This window comes from Mustela lutreola, chromosome 1 (genome assembly GCF_030435805.1).
Source record: "Mustela lutreola isolate mMusLut2 chromosome 1, mMusLut2.pri, whole genome shotgun sequence".
Lineage (NCBI taxonomy): Eukaryota > Metazoa > Chordata > Mammalia > Carnivora > Mustelidae > Mustela > Mustela lutreola.
In genome coordinates this window covers 263,248,204-263,264,883 of record NC_081290.1, presented here as the reverse complement: position 1 = coordinate 263,264,883, position 16,680 = coordinate 263,248,204, and the positions used below count along the sequence as shown (strand labels likewise).

The 16,680-nt window shown below is 49.2% G+C and overlaps 1 protein-coding gene across 1 annotated transcript in view; it reads right to left on the bottom strand.

The window, feature by feature from the left end:
• LDLRAD3 (low density lipoprotein receptor class A domain containing 3) overlaps positions 1-16,680 on the bottom strand; it is a 219,771-nt gene that overhangs the window by 86,882 nt on the left and 116,209 nt on the right. The window contains exon 4 of the mRNA XM_059139905.1: positions 13,340-13,474. Within this exon, the coding sequence (XP_058995888.1) occupies positions 13,340-13,474 (135 nt within the window). The remainder of the gene's footprint in view (positions 1-13,339; positions 13,475-16,680) is intronic.

Here is a 16,680-nt window from a genome sequence, read left to right as displayed (position 1 = left end):
CATCAATCAATCAATCAATCCCCCCTTCCCCCGACCACTGCTCTTCTGTCTGGATTGCTCCTCTAGGCGTCTAATCATTCCATCCCTTTGTGTATCCAGCCAAGGGTCACCAAGTGCCAACTACGTGCTGGGTAGCGGGCACAGGACAGTGAACGGGAGAGGCACGATGGCCTCCCTCGGAAGGAGTCAAAGTGTGTGCTGCTGTCTGCAGCTGGGCTGGTGGGTTCATATCTGACCTTCACCCATCAGCTGACTGACCCAGAGCAAATGAGCTAACCTCTCTGGGCCCCACTGTCCCCACGGATAAAATGGAGGTAACAGTCACTGCCTCATGGGGTTCTCACGGTTTAAATGGACGACACACACAGAGCTTCCAGAGAAATGCCTAGCACACAGCAAACGCTCACAGGACAGACCCCACTTACCGCAACTGTGGTGACAACCACCACCACCTATGGAGTAAAAACTACTACTCTTCTGGTGAAGGCGACTATAGCACCTTTATGAAGGAGAAGAAAGTGGTTATGAGACCACTTAAAAAAAAAAAAAGTTTGCTGTATCATCACACAGCTTTGTCTTTCTGAATATAAATCCCTAGAAAGGCAAGGGCTGTCACACACTACTTGGGAATTTGTTCCCGGACTCGAAATACAGCTCAGGGAGTCCAGGTCGTGTATTTATTAAAAGCAAAGCAGACAAGGGTATGAAGACAATTTCAGCAGAGGAAGAACAGTCTTTGCAACAAAAGGGGCCGGGACAAGGGCGTATCCACAAGCGAAGGAATGAAGCTGGACCCCTCCCTCACACCACACATAAAAACAGACTCAAAATGCATCGGAGACCTCAACGTTAAGAGCCAGGATGATAAAACACTTAGGGAAAAAAAAAAAAAAAAGTGGGAGTAAGTCTTTGGCACTTTGGATTAGGCAGTGACTCATAAGATCTGATATCAAAAGCACAAACAACAAAAGAAAAAACACGTGCACTGGACTTTACCAAAATTAAAAACTTCTGTGCTGCAGAAGACACCATTAAGGAAGTGGAAAAGAAAACCCACAGAATGGGAGAAAATATCTGCAAATCGTAGAACTGATAAAGGACTTGTTTGGAGAAAATATGTAAAACAAAACAACAACAACAACAAAAACCTATCTATGGCCGGGGTACCCTATGCTGGGAAATGAGAGGAGGGCTGACAACAACAAAACTGAGAACAAATATCAGGGGGCCCTGATATTGCAAAGTGTAAACAAAGTCCTTTTAATGAAAAATACTAAGGAGCAAGGATGGAAACAAGAAAAGAAGACAAGAGAAGCCAGTTTAGCTGAGCACCCTGCACATTAGTATAGTCCCTTCTAGTTTTTGTTTCACGTTCCAGTTCGTATTCCAGCTTTAAATATAGCCTGTATCAGATAGGATGTGAAGCCACACTTGAACACCCTCCGCGCGAATTTTGCAATTCTAATAGAAAACACGCCATAAATTAGTCTGAGGTGACTTGTCTTTGCCAAACGTCTCAGAGTGTGATCGTCTAGAATGGATGATGAGTGACTCCTGAGACTTTTCCCCCCTCCCCTTTCTTTCAGATTCTATCTCACTACTTTTGCTTAAAAGATCACTCTTGCAACCAGAAGGCAAATCTTTGTTCTTGCTCCTGAATGATCAAAGTAAATGTCCTCCACACGAATCAAGATTTACACATGGCTTTTAAACGGGTGCCGGTCCACAGAAATGGAGAGAACCATGTAATGCAGGGGTCTTTCGTATTCCGTGGTGCATTTCAGGTACCCAAGATTCAGTAATATTTGCTGAGTGAACAAAGGCGGATATGAGAGTCACTTCTGTTATTTACCAATAAGACAGTTTCTCCAAGGACACAGCCGCAGAAACGTTATCATGGAGACACTCTGGACAACAGAGGCCCCATGAGTCCCTCTGCCTCGCCGGTAGAAGGTCAGCTCCACCCCCTCCTATACCTGAACATTCACCCTCTGGAATGTTCCATGGCTCTTTCCACTTTTGTCAGGCCAGGAAGTAAGATGCCAGATGGAACCAAGCCTGTGGCCTGGCTCCTTGCTGGGAGGCAGGAAGGAAAAAAAAACTTATAAGCCAGCAGAGACAGAACATCCTGGAGAGGTCATGTGATGCTTCCATGTTTAGTGTTCCTCCAGAGAGGGAAAGGCTCGGCTGGCAGCTACATGCTGGTTGGTTATAAAGGGGAGCCACAGGCCCATCGGGAATGGAATCCAAACTTAGGAACACCTTCCTCGGAGCTAAGTGCTCAGCAGCCTTCTCTCACTTTTCTGTCTAGCAATCCTGGGGGCAGGCCTTGTCACCTTGGTGTTGAAGAGGCTCAGAGTGGTTAAGTCACTTGTCCAAAGCCACAGAGCTACTAGCAGGGACAGCCGCGGCCTGACCCTGTGCAGAGTCTGAGCTCTTCATGTGTTTGTTGTATGACGGATGCGTCTGGGAGCCCAGTGAAGGGTTTGCTACGTGACTGACAGAGAGGTCTTGGTCCTAAAATTCACACCCAAAACCTCATGGATTTCTTTATTTTTGTTTGTTTTTACTTTCTCCCATCTAATGTTCTCTGTCTCCTCTGTGCCTAGCCCAGGGCTGGCCAAGGAAAATAAAGGTCCCCCAGGTTTCTGTGGCTCAGGGATTAGGACTCAAGCCTCCATGAGAAGCACACGACACACCCTCCACAGATCACACTTTAAGTATGATCACCCCCGGGGGATGGGACTGCGGGGTGACCAGGAACAGCTTCGTGCAACTGTAATGGGACACAGCTGATTCTGGGGCCGGCAGCCTTTCTGGCCTACATGTGTGACAGCATGTTCGAGAGCATGCTCAGAAACACAAGGAAAGCTTGTGAAAGCATGTGAAAGCTCTCTTAGAAACTGAGGGGCCCAGTGAAGGGTTTGAACCAATCAGCAGCTCAAGTCAACAGCTCAGAGAGAAACTTCTGATGGAATGGGGTTCCAATGAGCTACTGCTGTATAACAAATCATCCTCAAATTTAACGGCTTTTATTCTCTCTCAGAGCTTCCATGGCTCAGGAATTCAGGAAACGAGCAGTAGCTGGCGTGAGGTCTCAGGTAAGGGGGCTGCCCAGACACCGCTCTCTCTCCATGGGCCTCCCCATGGTCTCTCTGTGTAGACTGATTTGGGCTTCCTTACAATATGGCAGCCGGAGGGCAGATGGGCTGTTTACAAGGCAGCTGAAGCTTTCAAGAGGAACTCTTCCAGAGAGCAAGGAAAAAGCTACATTCCCTTTCTTTTCTAGCTGTGGAAGTCACAGAGCATCACTTTTACCATGCTCTGTTAGAAAAAATAGCCCCAAACGCTGGCCCAGTGTCCAGGGGAAGGAACAGGGGCTCCAGCTCTTATGAGAGAAATGGCAAAGAATTTATGGACATACTTTAAAATGGCCACACCGAGGTTGGGAGAAAGAGAAGGAGAAGTAATTAGCTGTGGACAGCGCAGAGATGTGCCGTGGGGAGGGAAGCCCCATAGGGTCACTTCCCCACAGACACAGCGTATTTCCAGAAGGGAAGCAGGCAGGCACTGGTAGACCAGAACAGTCAGAAAAATGAATAAATAAAACGTTCTGAGCCACAAGGGAAAGGCTGCCTAACAAATCAGCTAGTGAGGACAAAGCATCTGTCCTTGGAGATTTCCTTCAGATGCAGAGTGAGCCAGATCTGAGGCCCACCGGCTTCTGCGGAAAAAGCAAACGACAAGTCAGGTTCCTGTCATTTGAAGACTAACTATCACCTTGATCAAACTCCGAGATCAAGGTAAAAGCTGGGCTCTCAGAGGGTCACACGACAGGTTTACAATAAAGGAGTCCATGAAAGAAGAAACAAGCACGTCAAGTGCCTTTCCAATTAGGCACCCGGACGGAAAGGGGCTGCCCCGGGACACTCGGGCTCGTTTGGTTGAGAGGTCCAGGAAGCAAAGCCCTAATGCCACTCCAATGAGTCTGGGGTCTTGTGGTGGCCAGGCCCAAAGCCACAGGGCACAAAGCTGCCTCGATCTCCTGGCTCAGTTTACAAGAGCCTGTAGCAGACACAGGCTCACCACCCCCTCCGCAAGCACCCGCTCGCTCCTCTCCTGCCTCTCCGAACATATACTGCGGAGTTTTAGCCGGGCCGGTGAGCGCCCACGGCGATGAAGAAGGCATGCCCAGCCTCCCGTGCAGCCAGCTGTGGGCAGGGGACTAAGCTGAGGTCACCAGACTATGAATAAAGATGAAGCGGCCGGTCCTCGTGCTTTCCTTCTTTCCTTCTTTCTGATGCCTGGAAATCTGTGGTCACTGGAGCAACTTTGGGAGCGCTGAGGAGGGCAGAGTGCCCTGTTGGCCCAGGCTGTCATCGCTGGGGTACAGTGTGTGAGAGATTTCCTCTTACTTAAGGCACTTAACTGAAAGTATCACCTCCACCTTATTTTAGCTACCGTACTTAGCCAGTCTCCTAGCTAATACCGAGTCCCCGGACCATCACAGGTCTTCCAAACTAAGAACCTCTTGTTGGAAAAAAATCAGAGAAGAAACATTGGATGCTGGTCCTAAAGGTCCCCAAAGCATTTGCACGCTTCCCTCTTTTCTCTGCCTCTCCCAGCTTCCTGTTCCCTCCTGTTTGAGTATGAAACATATGCCTCCCATGACTCGGGGAATGGCTGACGATGCTTATCACAGCTCACGCAGAAGGGAAGGTTTAGGCTGGGAGACAGAGGCTTGGGCCACATGGGAACCAGGGCTGAGAACTGGGGGGCCCTGCAGGATAAAGCCAACACTGTCTCCTTCTCTCTCTGGGGGGCCACCGCCTGTGGCCTCTCAGACGGGTCCTCCAGACAGACATGCACCCCCTAACTTTGAATTCCATCCTTCACAGCTGTGGCTTCCATGTGGCCCTGTCCCTCCATATTTGCTCAGCCTCTTAAGGCTGACAGTCTGAAGGAAACATTCCGATTTGCTGCTGCCCGGCCCACGAACAGACTGACCTTGCGTCACGTGTCCACGCCTCACTGGGTCCATAGTGGCTTAGGCGGTTAGGGACAGTTTGGGAGCAAGGAGGGCTGGTCCTTCCAAAGGTCGGGAGTGGAGTACACAGTCGGGAAGGAGCTAAGGTCATGGCAGCTAACACGATCTATCTAACATATGTTGGTATCCAGAACACAGAGCACATTAATTCAGACTCTTCCAATGCAAGGGTTCATGCAACATTGTTCAAGTTGGTAGTGTTGGCTGTGCATTCCTGGCTGGTCTCTCAACTAAGCTACTGGAGCAGCTCCCAGGAATTCTCCTGACATCTCACAGCACCCAGCAGAGTGTCCTTTGCTGAAGACCTTCCACAGAAGGGGACTATCTGAGCACCTCATGCAATTACAGAAGGGACAAGATCTCACGGAAGAAAACTCAGGGAAGCAGAACATGGCTATGGGTCACTTTGTAGCGTTTCAGAACCACCGATTAACGGGACTGATACCTGCTGGGTTTTCAGACAGCAACAAGGAGGAAATGAGAAAGAGATCCTCCAGGAAGATCTGGGAGAACGTGATAAGAGATTTGCAACATCGGGGCACATTTCCACTTCTCCCAGGCCAGGGTTCCCAGGTAGCCAGACTGAGGCCAAAGAAGAAAATAATCACAGGACTGAACAACCCGAGAAGGGCGCTCAAGCTATCAGTCACGGGGAGGGGATGGGGAACTTTCAGCCCACGGTCATCGACCCTCCCAAACAATTCTCATCCTGGGGAGTTCACAGAATCTATTACTCCACAGTCTCGTTTATAGTTTCCCAAGTCTTGATCAGACTTTTGCTTGGAGGGATAGCAGAGCCGGAGAAGAGCCACAGAGAATCAGAATTCTCCTTGTCTGCAATGAAAACTGGCCCCTCCTAGGAATTCCCTTACCGGAGATGAGAACCTCATTTCCTCTGATGGTCTTCCTCTGCCCCACCTTCCCAGCAAAGCATGCAGGGAGCGGGTCTCCACGGGCCAGCTCCAACCCACCCTGGGAGCTTCCTGCCCCGCCACGCACCCCCCCACCCCGCCACATACATATGCACACTTAGCTCCTGCCCTACCCTCTCTGGCTGGATGCCCGGCCTCCTGCTTGTTTCGGGGTCCATTTTTATTTATCCTTAAAGACAGTGCAGAGACTTCTCTGCAGTCCTGCCATACTCCTCCAGTGAAGCTGTCATTTCTCACTGTCCCAGTCATGCCCTCATGTCTCCCACGGGGTGCCACTCAGTCATCTGCTGTGGCATTTATCACATTCTCGGGTAATTATCTGTAGGGCCTTCTGTCTCCCCCTTGCAGACTGGGAGCAATTTTAATCTCATCTAGCTGTGTGTTTCTTCCAGAACCTGGGTGGGGCCAGACAACAGGAGGCCCTCCGCGCAGGGTTTGTGGGCAGGAGTATCAAGAAGAGTTAGCGAAGTAATGGCGTGCTGGGGGAAGGGGTGGGGGGAAGGGAACGGAGGGCCACAAGCTGTCCGCGGGCAGGACAGAGGGAAGTCCCCTGCACAACCAAGCAGCAAGCTGCACACGGGGTCTACCGTCTCAGGGGTCCAGCTGGACGTCCCCACGTGCCAAGGAGAGGGTGGGACAGATGGACAGATGGGAGCCAGAAGCCAGGAGATCTAAGAGAAGGGGGGACGTGCGTGAGCAGGGTGGGGAGCCTCAAGAAACGGCTCTGGAGATTACCCCCGGGGGGCTGACAAGATCAGGAAGCAATTACAGCCTTGACAGGAGGGTGGCTCCCACTTGCTTCTCAATGAGGGACAGCTCAGACGTCCTCAAGTTCCTGCTGCACTGGTTCAAGGAAAGGAAGCTTGCATGACGCAAATACTCATGAAGACGAAAACCCCACAGGCACGGAGAGGCGGCCACTAACATCTCTCATCCTCCCAGTGAAGTCAGTGTCTCTGCCTTTCCTAGCCCAGCTGGGCTCTCAAACTCTCTAATTAAAAGAGGGAAAAAAAAGGCTCCCACAATCCTGCCATGAAGAGTTACCTCCAGCCACTTCATTCTAAGCAAAGCCCAATGAGTTCTTTTGCGGTGATGGCTCTCTCCTAGGGCCTCTCTAATGTCGCTCTTGGCAGCACTTGGTGGTCCAAGTTTCATAGTCAATCCTGACTGCCCATCGAATTGGAGGCTGCGACGTTTTGGGTTCAATCCCCTAAATCCAGACCACCATCTTTTTAAATACATAAGGTCTTTTCCATTCATGCCTAAAAAATTACCATTAAAAACTAGTAATCTCCCATCTCGTGCCCTCCACGATGTCTCTAGAAACGATCTTTGGCTGCTCAGTCACTTGGTTTCCTCTCATTGCATTCCCTCGGCTCTCCGGCATTCTTTGGGGTGTTTATTCGAGAGGGGAGGGTAAGCTGCAATCACCATCCCTAATTCTTCCTTCTTGGGGCTGCGTATTTATTCACTGGAACCCTGGGCTCCAGCTCTCAACCAGAGGCAGCTGCTGGCGGATTCAGGTTGGCTGGGGCACTGGGACCAGCCGGGGAAAGACACAAGTGCAACTATCCTCAGGGGCCTGGGAGGCGAGGTGCTGATGGCCTCGGTCAGACCCCAGGAGGGGCGCTGCCTCGCTGTCTCCAGCTCCAGCACGGCCATGAATGTGGAGTTACCGAGGCCTGCCTTACACCCTGGCCGGGAGACAAGCATCTCGAAATACAAGCTGGGAGACGTCCACTTGGCCAGGCGCAACCCTGTGACCCCAAAGACCAGGCAGAGCAGCACCTCCCCGCACCCCAGAGGATCCATTCTCAGCCATCGTCCCCTCCACATGCCATAGGCTCTCACTTCTCTCTCGGCCCCGGGACTCTGGTCACTCTCCAGCACGTCTCGTCTTTGTTGGTCGGACACACACAGTGCACAGCTGTGCCCTGCCCGAGTGTGGCTTCCTGGGGGCCGGAGGGGTCTGCCAGGGCTGCTGCGAGCCGAGCACACCATACCCCGGATGGCTTCACCAGCAGAGATTTATCGTCTCACAGGCCGGGGGGCTGGATGGCGGCAGGGCTGCCTCCGTCTGAGGGCCGGAAGGAGGATCTGTTCAATGCCTCCTCCCCTGGCGGGGGCTGGCTTCCTGACAATCTCTGGAGTTCTCCAACTCACGGATGGAGCACCCCCCAGTTTCTGCCTTCAGGTTCACATGGTGTTCTCCCTGTGTGTCTGTGTCTAAATGTGTCCTTTTTCAGAAGGGCACCAGTAAGCCTGGATTAGAGGCCCACCTGACTCCGGCAGGACCTTATCTTAACTAATTACATCTGCACTGACCCTATTTCCAAAGAAGGTCACATCCTGAGGCACGAGGGGGCGATTAGGACTTCAATGTATGAATTTTGGGGACAGAACACAATTCAAGAGAGACCAAGGTCATTACTGTACCCTCTGTATGCAGCTCAAGGCCCGGCCCATGGAGGTACCCCAGGACATGTCCACTGACAGAACACCAGTACGGTTTGCTTGTTGGCTCTCTCTCTCTTTCCCTCCCTCCTTCAATTTCTCTCTCTCTCTCTCTCTCTCTCACAAACACACACACACACACGCAAACACACTTCTAAGGAAGAAACAGGACAAAGCTGTCACTGTTCGCTTCTGGGGAGGTGCCAAACCTCTCAACCAGCCTTCCAAATTCTCCTTGAGCGTTATCACCAGGATACAGCAGGCAAGATAAAGAAACTGCAACCCAATTGCCAAAATACTCAATTAACTCTCCTGGCATTGGTGGCTTCTTTAGAAATGCTTAACTCTCCAGCATTTCTCACGGAGTGGGAAGGCAGACAGGCGTCATTAGTCTTCCCCCCTGAAAGGAAAGCCTGAGTACAAACCGAGGGGAAATGGGCCAGCGTTCGAATGAAGCGTTCCCCTGGAGCTCACAGGACAGAGGGCTGGGCGTGCACGGACCACCTGGAGCTCCTGGCCCTCCGCGAGGGATAACCAGATGGTCGTGTCACAAGGTGACAGAAAGAATGTGCATTTGTTGCCATCCTGGGTTCAGCATTTACTCGCTACGCGGACACAGGAGAACCATGAACAACCTGTGTGCTCCTCGAGCTCTTTGTGCAGAAATGGGGGTCATTTTCTGGGATAGTACCTTCTCCTCCAGGAACTTTGCAGCACCGGATAGAAAAATACAGGTACCATGCTTACGCCGGTACCTGCCATTTACTCAGTGCACAGAGTGATGGCTATGCATCTGCGTTCCCAGGCCCAGCCCTCTCACCGTCACCTGAGTCTTCAGAAGCTCTCTGTGATGTCAGCAATCAGAATGGGGACCCACTTAAAAGGTATTCATTTTATTAGTTATTCATTACTGTATAACAAATTACTCCAAAATGCATAGGCTTAAAAACCCAAATACATATTATCTGCCCGTTTCCATGGGGTCGAAATCCCAGAAGTGGCTTAGCTCTGGCTCAAGGCTTCTTACAAGGTTACGGTCCAGGTGCGTGTCAGCACTACAGACAGCTCAAGGCTGGGCTGGGCGAGGAGCCACTTCCAAGCTCCTTCAGGCAGTCACTGACAGGTCTCAGGTCCTCCCTGGCTTTGGATCAGAGCCCTACCCAGTTCCTTGCCATGGGAGCCTCTCCACAAGGCAGCTTGCAAGATGGCAGCCGGTTTCCATCCACATAAGCATAACAGACACCAGAGTCTTTTCTGATCTAATCTTGGAAGTGGCAATCAACTGTGCCGTTACTTGACTAAAACAGAGTCTGCCATCTCTTCACCCAAGTTCACAGCAGCCAAAAGGTAGAAGCAACCCAAATGTCCATCAGCGGGTGAATGAATGAACAAACTGTGGTACCGACATACGGTGGAGTATTATCCAGACTTCATTAAAAAGGAGGAAAATCCTGACACACGTTATAGCATGCATGAACCTTGAGGATGTTCCGCTAAGTGAATGAAGCCAGACACAAAATGACAAATACTGTACGATTCCACTTACTGCGTTATCACAGAGTCAAATTCACAGAAACGGAAAGTTGAATGGTGGTCATCGGGGGTTGGAGTGGAGAACAGGGAGCTGTTCAATGGGGGACAGAGCTTCAGTCTTGCAAGATGAAAAAGTTCTGGAGATGGGTTGCACAACAACGTGAATATACTTAACTCCACTGAACTACACATTTAAAAATGGTTAAGGTAGTAAATTGACATTATGTGTATTTTGCCACAATTTGGAAAAAAACACACACAAGTCACAAGGTCTTGATCCCATTCAAAAAATGGGACGATCCTGGGGCCTGAACCCCAGGGGGTGAGGATCACTGCAGGATGCCTGGCCCATTCGGGCATTTATCCAAAGTTTGAAAGAATCCATTGGTTGAATTAGGATTGATTCCAACATCTTTGAGGCTACCTGAGTCCTGGCCACCCCCTATCTGCCCAGCAGTACCTGCTGACTCCCAGCTGTGTTCCTAAGAAACAGAAAAGCCACATGCAAGCCTGCTTTTGGAATTAACCTGTCGAACAGGCTGTGTCTCCAAATCAATGAATCCCCAATTAAAAATCCATTGCACGACAGTGTTCTTTGATCTCTACTATATCCCGGATGGAACAGAAAGGCATGGTAATGGTTGCACTTTCACGGTCCACTCCCACTTCCAAGTCCTGACAGTCTGTTGTTAGTTTTGAAGGCCAAGGAGAAAGAAGGGAACTAAATCAGGACGAGTCAGAAGAGGAGGAGAGGCACACACAGCTGGTGTCTCTAAAGTGCTTTTTCATACCCCCACTGAGTCGGAAGAAAAGTATTTCAAGCACCCTATTTCCTGTCTTTGGGCCAGTTCTCTCCACTCCATCCAAATAAACATTATTTCCCACATCAAGTGAAAGCAAAGACGCATTTTTCAAGGGCTGGAAGCCCAGCAGAAGCAGATAGGATATTTTCTGACTAAATGAGCTCACAGGCAGAAGGTGCTGAGCACAGCGTCTGGTGTAAGACTTGTTCAGTGTTCACGGTTACTAGGATGCCAATGGGCCAAACCCTGTGCTGTATAAGACCGTGTTTTGTCTAGTCAAGATGCCTCTGAAATTCTTCAAGAAGACACTGCATGAAACTCAGTCTCTCCAAACCCCAGTATGAATTAGGTCTGCCTCCAGCACTGGTACCCTGGTAATCCTTTGTTCAAGCACCAAAACGAGGAGCCAGTTTGCATTTAGGAACTACATGATGGAGAAAAGCATACCTTTTGGTGCTAGAATCACACCCAGAGCAGTAGGATGCTCACATTGTAGGAGGAACGCAGCACTGCGGACTGGCCAAGCAGCCAGCAGGTCTGGATTCCCACTGAGGGAACAACAGAATCATCGATTCTGTTAAAACAACAGCAAAATACTTATTATTTTAATAGATTATGGATACTTGAACTTGCATAACTTAAACACATATACGCTACAATACCACATAAGGTACTAATTAAACACTGCTTCCTGGGGCTCCTGGGTAGCTCAGTTGGTAAAGCATCCAGCTCTCGATTTTGGCTCAGGTCATGATCTCAGAGTTGTGAGGTCGAGCCCTGCACTGGGGTCCACACTGAGCAGAGAGCCTGCTTGAGATTCTCTCTCACCCACTCTCTCCACTCCCACCCCCACTCGCTTGTGTGCTCTCTCTCTAAAAAAGAAAAAAATAAATAAATCCCCAGGCATACAGCAAGATTAGAAACCTCTCTAAAGTTTGTATGAAACAGTGGTTCTCAGGATTACTGTGTATTTGAATCACTTGGAGGGCTTGTTACAACAAAGCCCTGGGCCCCCTTCCTGGGTTGATTATGTTGGTCTGGGATGCAGCCTGAGCTCTGTATTTCCAAAGAGTTCCCACATGATGCTGGTGATGCTGGTCTCAGGATTATACTTTGAGAATCACTGGTGAAGGGAAAACTCACGGACAAGATTTTCTACACGAGGATAATCAGAAGTTAATTCTACCCAAGACTCACCTCCCAGAGCCGTCCTCTGCACAAATTTTGGCAAAAATCTATGTTGATAAGCATTTTGTCTTTTCTTATCTATGCACCTCAGGCATACAGACTTGCACTGGTCATAATCCTTGATGTGTGACCTACCCTCCCCTATGGCCTCCACATGACCCATTCACATTCACTCATTCATTCATTTTTAATAACATAATAAACATCAGCCAAAATAAAGGCCAGGACTTTGAAAAGGACTTACTTGTAACTTCACTGAGCTTATTCCATCTATCCTGCCTCCCAACCTATGAGCTAACCAGTTAGCCCCATATCTCCTGCTTTTCTGGTTTACAATTTTATTCAATCTACAAACTGTGGTACACACAGCAGAACACCGAATCACAGTCTAAACACATAAACTCTACCAGCAATCAATAATGTGGGCGAATCACAGCAACAGACTATGAAGTGAAAAAAGTAGTGACCGCGCACAGATCATACCAGTTTGCATTAGAGATATGTGCTTTTTACGACGCCTTAATATGGATGTGCACTTTTAAATCTATTTTTTAATCACTGAAAAAATGTGATTACCATTAGAGTCAATGAGTAAAGAAAAGTGCCTGATCAGTTTTGACAGAGGAGGGATACAAACCTGCTGTATCCTTCTGGTCTCCCTAAAAAGCTCGCCTTTCCAGCCCCCTCCCCTCCAACCGCATCCCTTCAGATTCCACAAAATTCCTCTGAGATCGAATCCTGATAGAGCAGGCAATTCACATAAGAGGGAACAAAGTAGTAAACAAACACACAGGGGAAAATGTTGACTCTGCTCATAATCAGAGAAATGCAAATTAAAGCATTTGAGGAGCAATCATTCTATGACTACTAAATTAGTAAAAACAGAAAAAAAAAAAACAGAACAGCAGTGACTACCCTGGATACAAAGGTGAAACTGACAGGCACAGACAATGCTAGCACTCACGTAAAGAAAAGAAAAAATTGTTTCCAACAGCTGCGTGTGGGGGTGTAAGCCATGAACTGTACAGATGTCCCACTCTGCAGAATATATCCTGAAGAAGGGATGCAGGGGAAGGAGACAATCCTGGCGGCCCCCAACAATGCAACAGTCTAGAAAACCATGACCGTATGCAACCCAGCAGGGGTGAATTACAGTTTTGAAGTGAAAACAAATACATGGTCCTTCATACAGGAGAAATACGAAATCCAAAACGGTAAGGTGCTTTACCAGTAAAAGCTTGTTTACAGGGCCTACAGGGTAAAAGGCAGACGTTAATGTGGCTGTTGTATTTGGAGGGGGCATGCCTGCTGTTTTCTTCCTTTCGGTGTTACTGTGGTGTGGTGAGGCAATTATTTTTTTTAAAGCTTCGAAGGCTTCCTACCTTGAGAGCTTTCACAGCTCTCCTCGTCGCTGTTGTCTTGACAGTTATTTTGCCCATCGCAGATGAAGCTCTTGTCAATGCAGAGGCCGTTCTTGCAGTGGTAGCGGGCGGTGGAGCAAAGCAGAGGGTTGGCCGCTATGAAGAGAAGACAGAGAGGTCACCAAGGAGGCCAGCAAGTCCCAGGGAGAACTCCCAGAACCAGGAGTGTGTCCTGCTCAGGAAGCAGTGAGCTCACGGGAACCCCGAGAACCTTCTTCAGCCAGAGTGTGCCCTGTTTGGGAAGCAGTGAGCTCATCTTCTAAGAGGGTGAACTCAAAGACCATCCTGGGAAAATTGGCCAGCCAATGAGGATAGGACCTACCCTGCCCCATTCTGAAAGCTCCTTCTCCCAAGTCACCAGGCAGTGCCCTGTAAGCACACCAATGCGGCCAGAAGGCAATGCCTCACTCTGCACAGCTAACTTCCAGGTGGCTCAGCTGCCTCTGAAAGGCCTGGGGCAAAACCAGCATCTCCTGTGAGAGTCACAAGTGAAACGGCTGGGAGTGTACATTGCACAGAGAAGCAAAGCCACAAGGAGGAGCTGAGTCAGGGAATCCATGAACCTCTGCTACCCGGGGGGTGATGGCATGATCTGGTCCAAGAGCTGTAATGGATTCTTCTGGTTCTAGAACTATGGACTGGTCTCTTAATCCTTCAGATATCTTCACGGCTCACCCCAGTAAACTCAGGAAACACAATAAACTCAGTAAACTCAGTGGTCTCCATTTCTTTGCAATCAAAGAAGCCCATTTATGCACTTGTCAGCCTGAGAGGCACCCCTGTCTGGCTCCCTGTTCTAGGCACTTTCAGAACCTCAAAAGCAATGACAGGCATGGTCCCTCCCCTCAAGGAAGAGAGGGGCAAGTGTTGGCCAGTGTGAGGTCAACACAAAGAGCTACTTAACCACACACAAGCAAATCTCCATAGATAAGTTATTTCCACAGCACAATTTACCTTGTTCCCGTGTTCCCTGCAGTGCAATTCAAACAAGGCTCACTCCTGAGCTCTACTTTCAATAAATGAAGTAGCAAAGTGGCAAGCAGTCCAATCCCTGCTCTGCTGGTTATGAGCTGTGTAATCCCGTGCAAATTACTTCACCTCTTTGAGCCTCGGCGTCTTTGCCTATAGCTTGAACTGGCTCTGCAAGTTGTGAGGCCTGGTGCAGATCGAAAAGGTAGGGTTAGCTGTTCAAAAATTACAAATTCAAGAATGGCATACGGGCAAGCCCGGAGCCCTTCCAAGCGGAGCCTGGGCCCCGTGTATCTGCGCAGGTGACAGGCCCGTGAAGCCAGCCCCACTTAGAGCATTAATTTGCCCATCAGATGAGATGACATGTGAGCAAACGTGCAGTGCAAAATCTGACTCCCGGCACACGCTCCGACAATGTCTGGCACACTTCCCTAGCTATGTCTGTCTCGGTCCCATGAGCACAGCCCTCCCTGCAAAGGCAATACAGAGGACGATACTGGGGACCGGGATGATGAGGGGACGTACTGGCTGTGGGGAATGAGTGAGTCCACACTTGCACTGCATGTGGTGGGAAAAGCACCAGTTGGGGCGCCAGGCCCAGCACGGATATTGAAATAGAATCAGGGGCAAGTCAGCTGTGGTGTCCCTCAGCGGACCCCACTGCAAGATGGCATTTATAATAAACCTTCCCCACACGCTTCACTGAGCTATTGTTAAAATACACACAGATGGAGGCTGCAAAGGGCTGAAGACTTCACAGGGCTTCAGAAACCCAAAGGACTGTGGAGGTTTTCTGGGATTTTTTGGGTTTTTTTACTATCTTTAACTATTTAACTCAGAAAGTTTGGCTTGAAAGGTCAGAGGAGGCAGAGGGATGCAGAAACCAGTGCTCTCAGTTTTGAAGATAATGGACCAGTGTAAAGTCACCTCAAAGTGGTCTGGCCTGAAAATGTAAGTTTTAATTATTTCAATCACCGTGGGCCAGAGGATGGTTCAATTTGATCAGAAAGAAACCAAGGTCTGATTTTAGCCAAAACCAAAATGGGGAGGCTCAAACCACAAATCACGTTCGGTTTCTGTCCAGGGCAGCTCTCCAAACCCTCTGGCATCCTGTGGTGGTGGCCTTCAGCTGCCCTGAGACCTTGTGGGTCACGTGCTAGCAGCCCAAGTGTCAGCAGCAATCGGCTCGTTCCGACAGACAGCCTCGGAAAGGCTCTCTAATTACTCCAGGATGGGGTGGTCGCACACGTACGTGAGCGCCCTGGTGGGGGGATCTGTGCTCAATCAACCTTGCTGACAGGGCTGGCATCTACCTACTTTTCTTCAGCCTCACACCTTTTCAGCTCTGCACACTCACCCAAGGAAACGAAGTCATCTGTGTACGCATGCACACACACGTGTACACATAAACATCACATGTATGCGTGTGCGTGAACATGTCTAGACAAATCACATACATCATCAAGATGAAGTAATACTGACGATACCTCAAAACACAGCTCCAGTAAAGAATCCAGACCCACTGAAGACCAAATAAACAGACTGGCTTTAATGCATATAACCAAGCGGACTAGCAGCCATGTTATATGAAGATCGCTCAGAACGCAAGAGGAAGAAGGCAAACAACTCAGTCGAAAATGGGCAAAGGATACCATCAGGCAGTAGCCACAAGAGGAATGGCAAATGGTCCATAACAACTGGAAAAAACGGCAGTTGCCATTGGTAATGAAGCACCACTCCCACCACAGCAGACGGGCCAAACTTCAGGTCTTAAAATACCAGGTTGTTGGCCAGGATATGTAGGGAGAGACGGTCCCCGGGACGACTGATGGGGAATGCAGATTGGGGGATCCACCTCAGAGACCAATTTAGTAATGCCCAATAAAAAGGTGCCCATGCCCGCTAGCCCAGCAATTTCGCTTCCAGCTACACACTCCAGGGAGAATCCTGAAGGAACACAAATGTTTATTGAAGTCCTGTTTGTAAAATTTAAAAAAAAAATGAGAAATGACCCAGATGCTCACCCACAGAACAGATGCATGTGCTACACTGGTACAAGAGAATTCTACAGAAGGAGGTGGCTGGCTTTTCCCATCAAGGGCCAGCTAGTAAATTTTTAAGGCTTTGCCAACCATTCTGCCTTTGTCTCTATCAGGACTACTCAGCTTTTGCCGTGGTGATGCAAAGCAGCCACAGAAAATCCATAAGCAAAGGGAACGACTGTGTTTCAATAAAACTTTATTTAAAAAACTGGGGGTAGGCCAAATTTGGCCCAGGACCCATAGTTTGCCGACCTCCGATGAAGAGTAGTAGAAAATCTATCAACCCAAAGA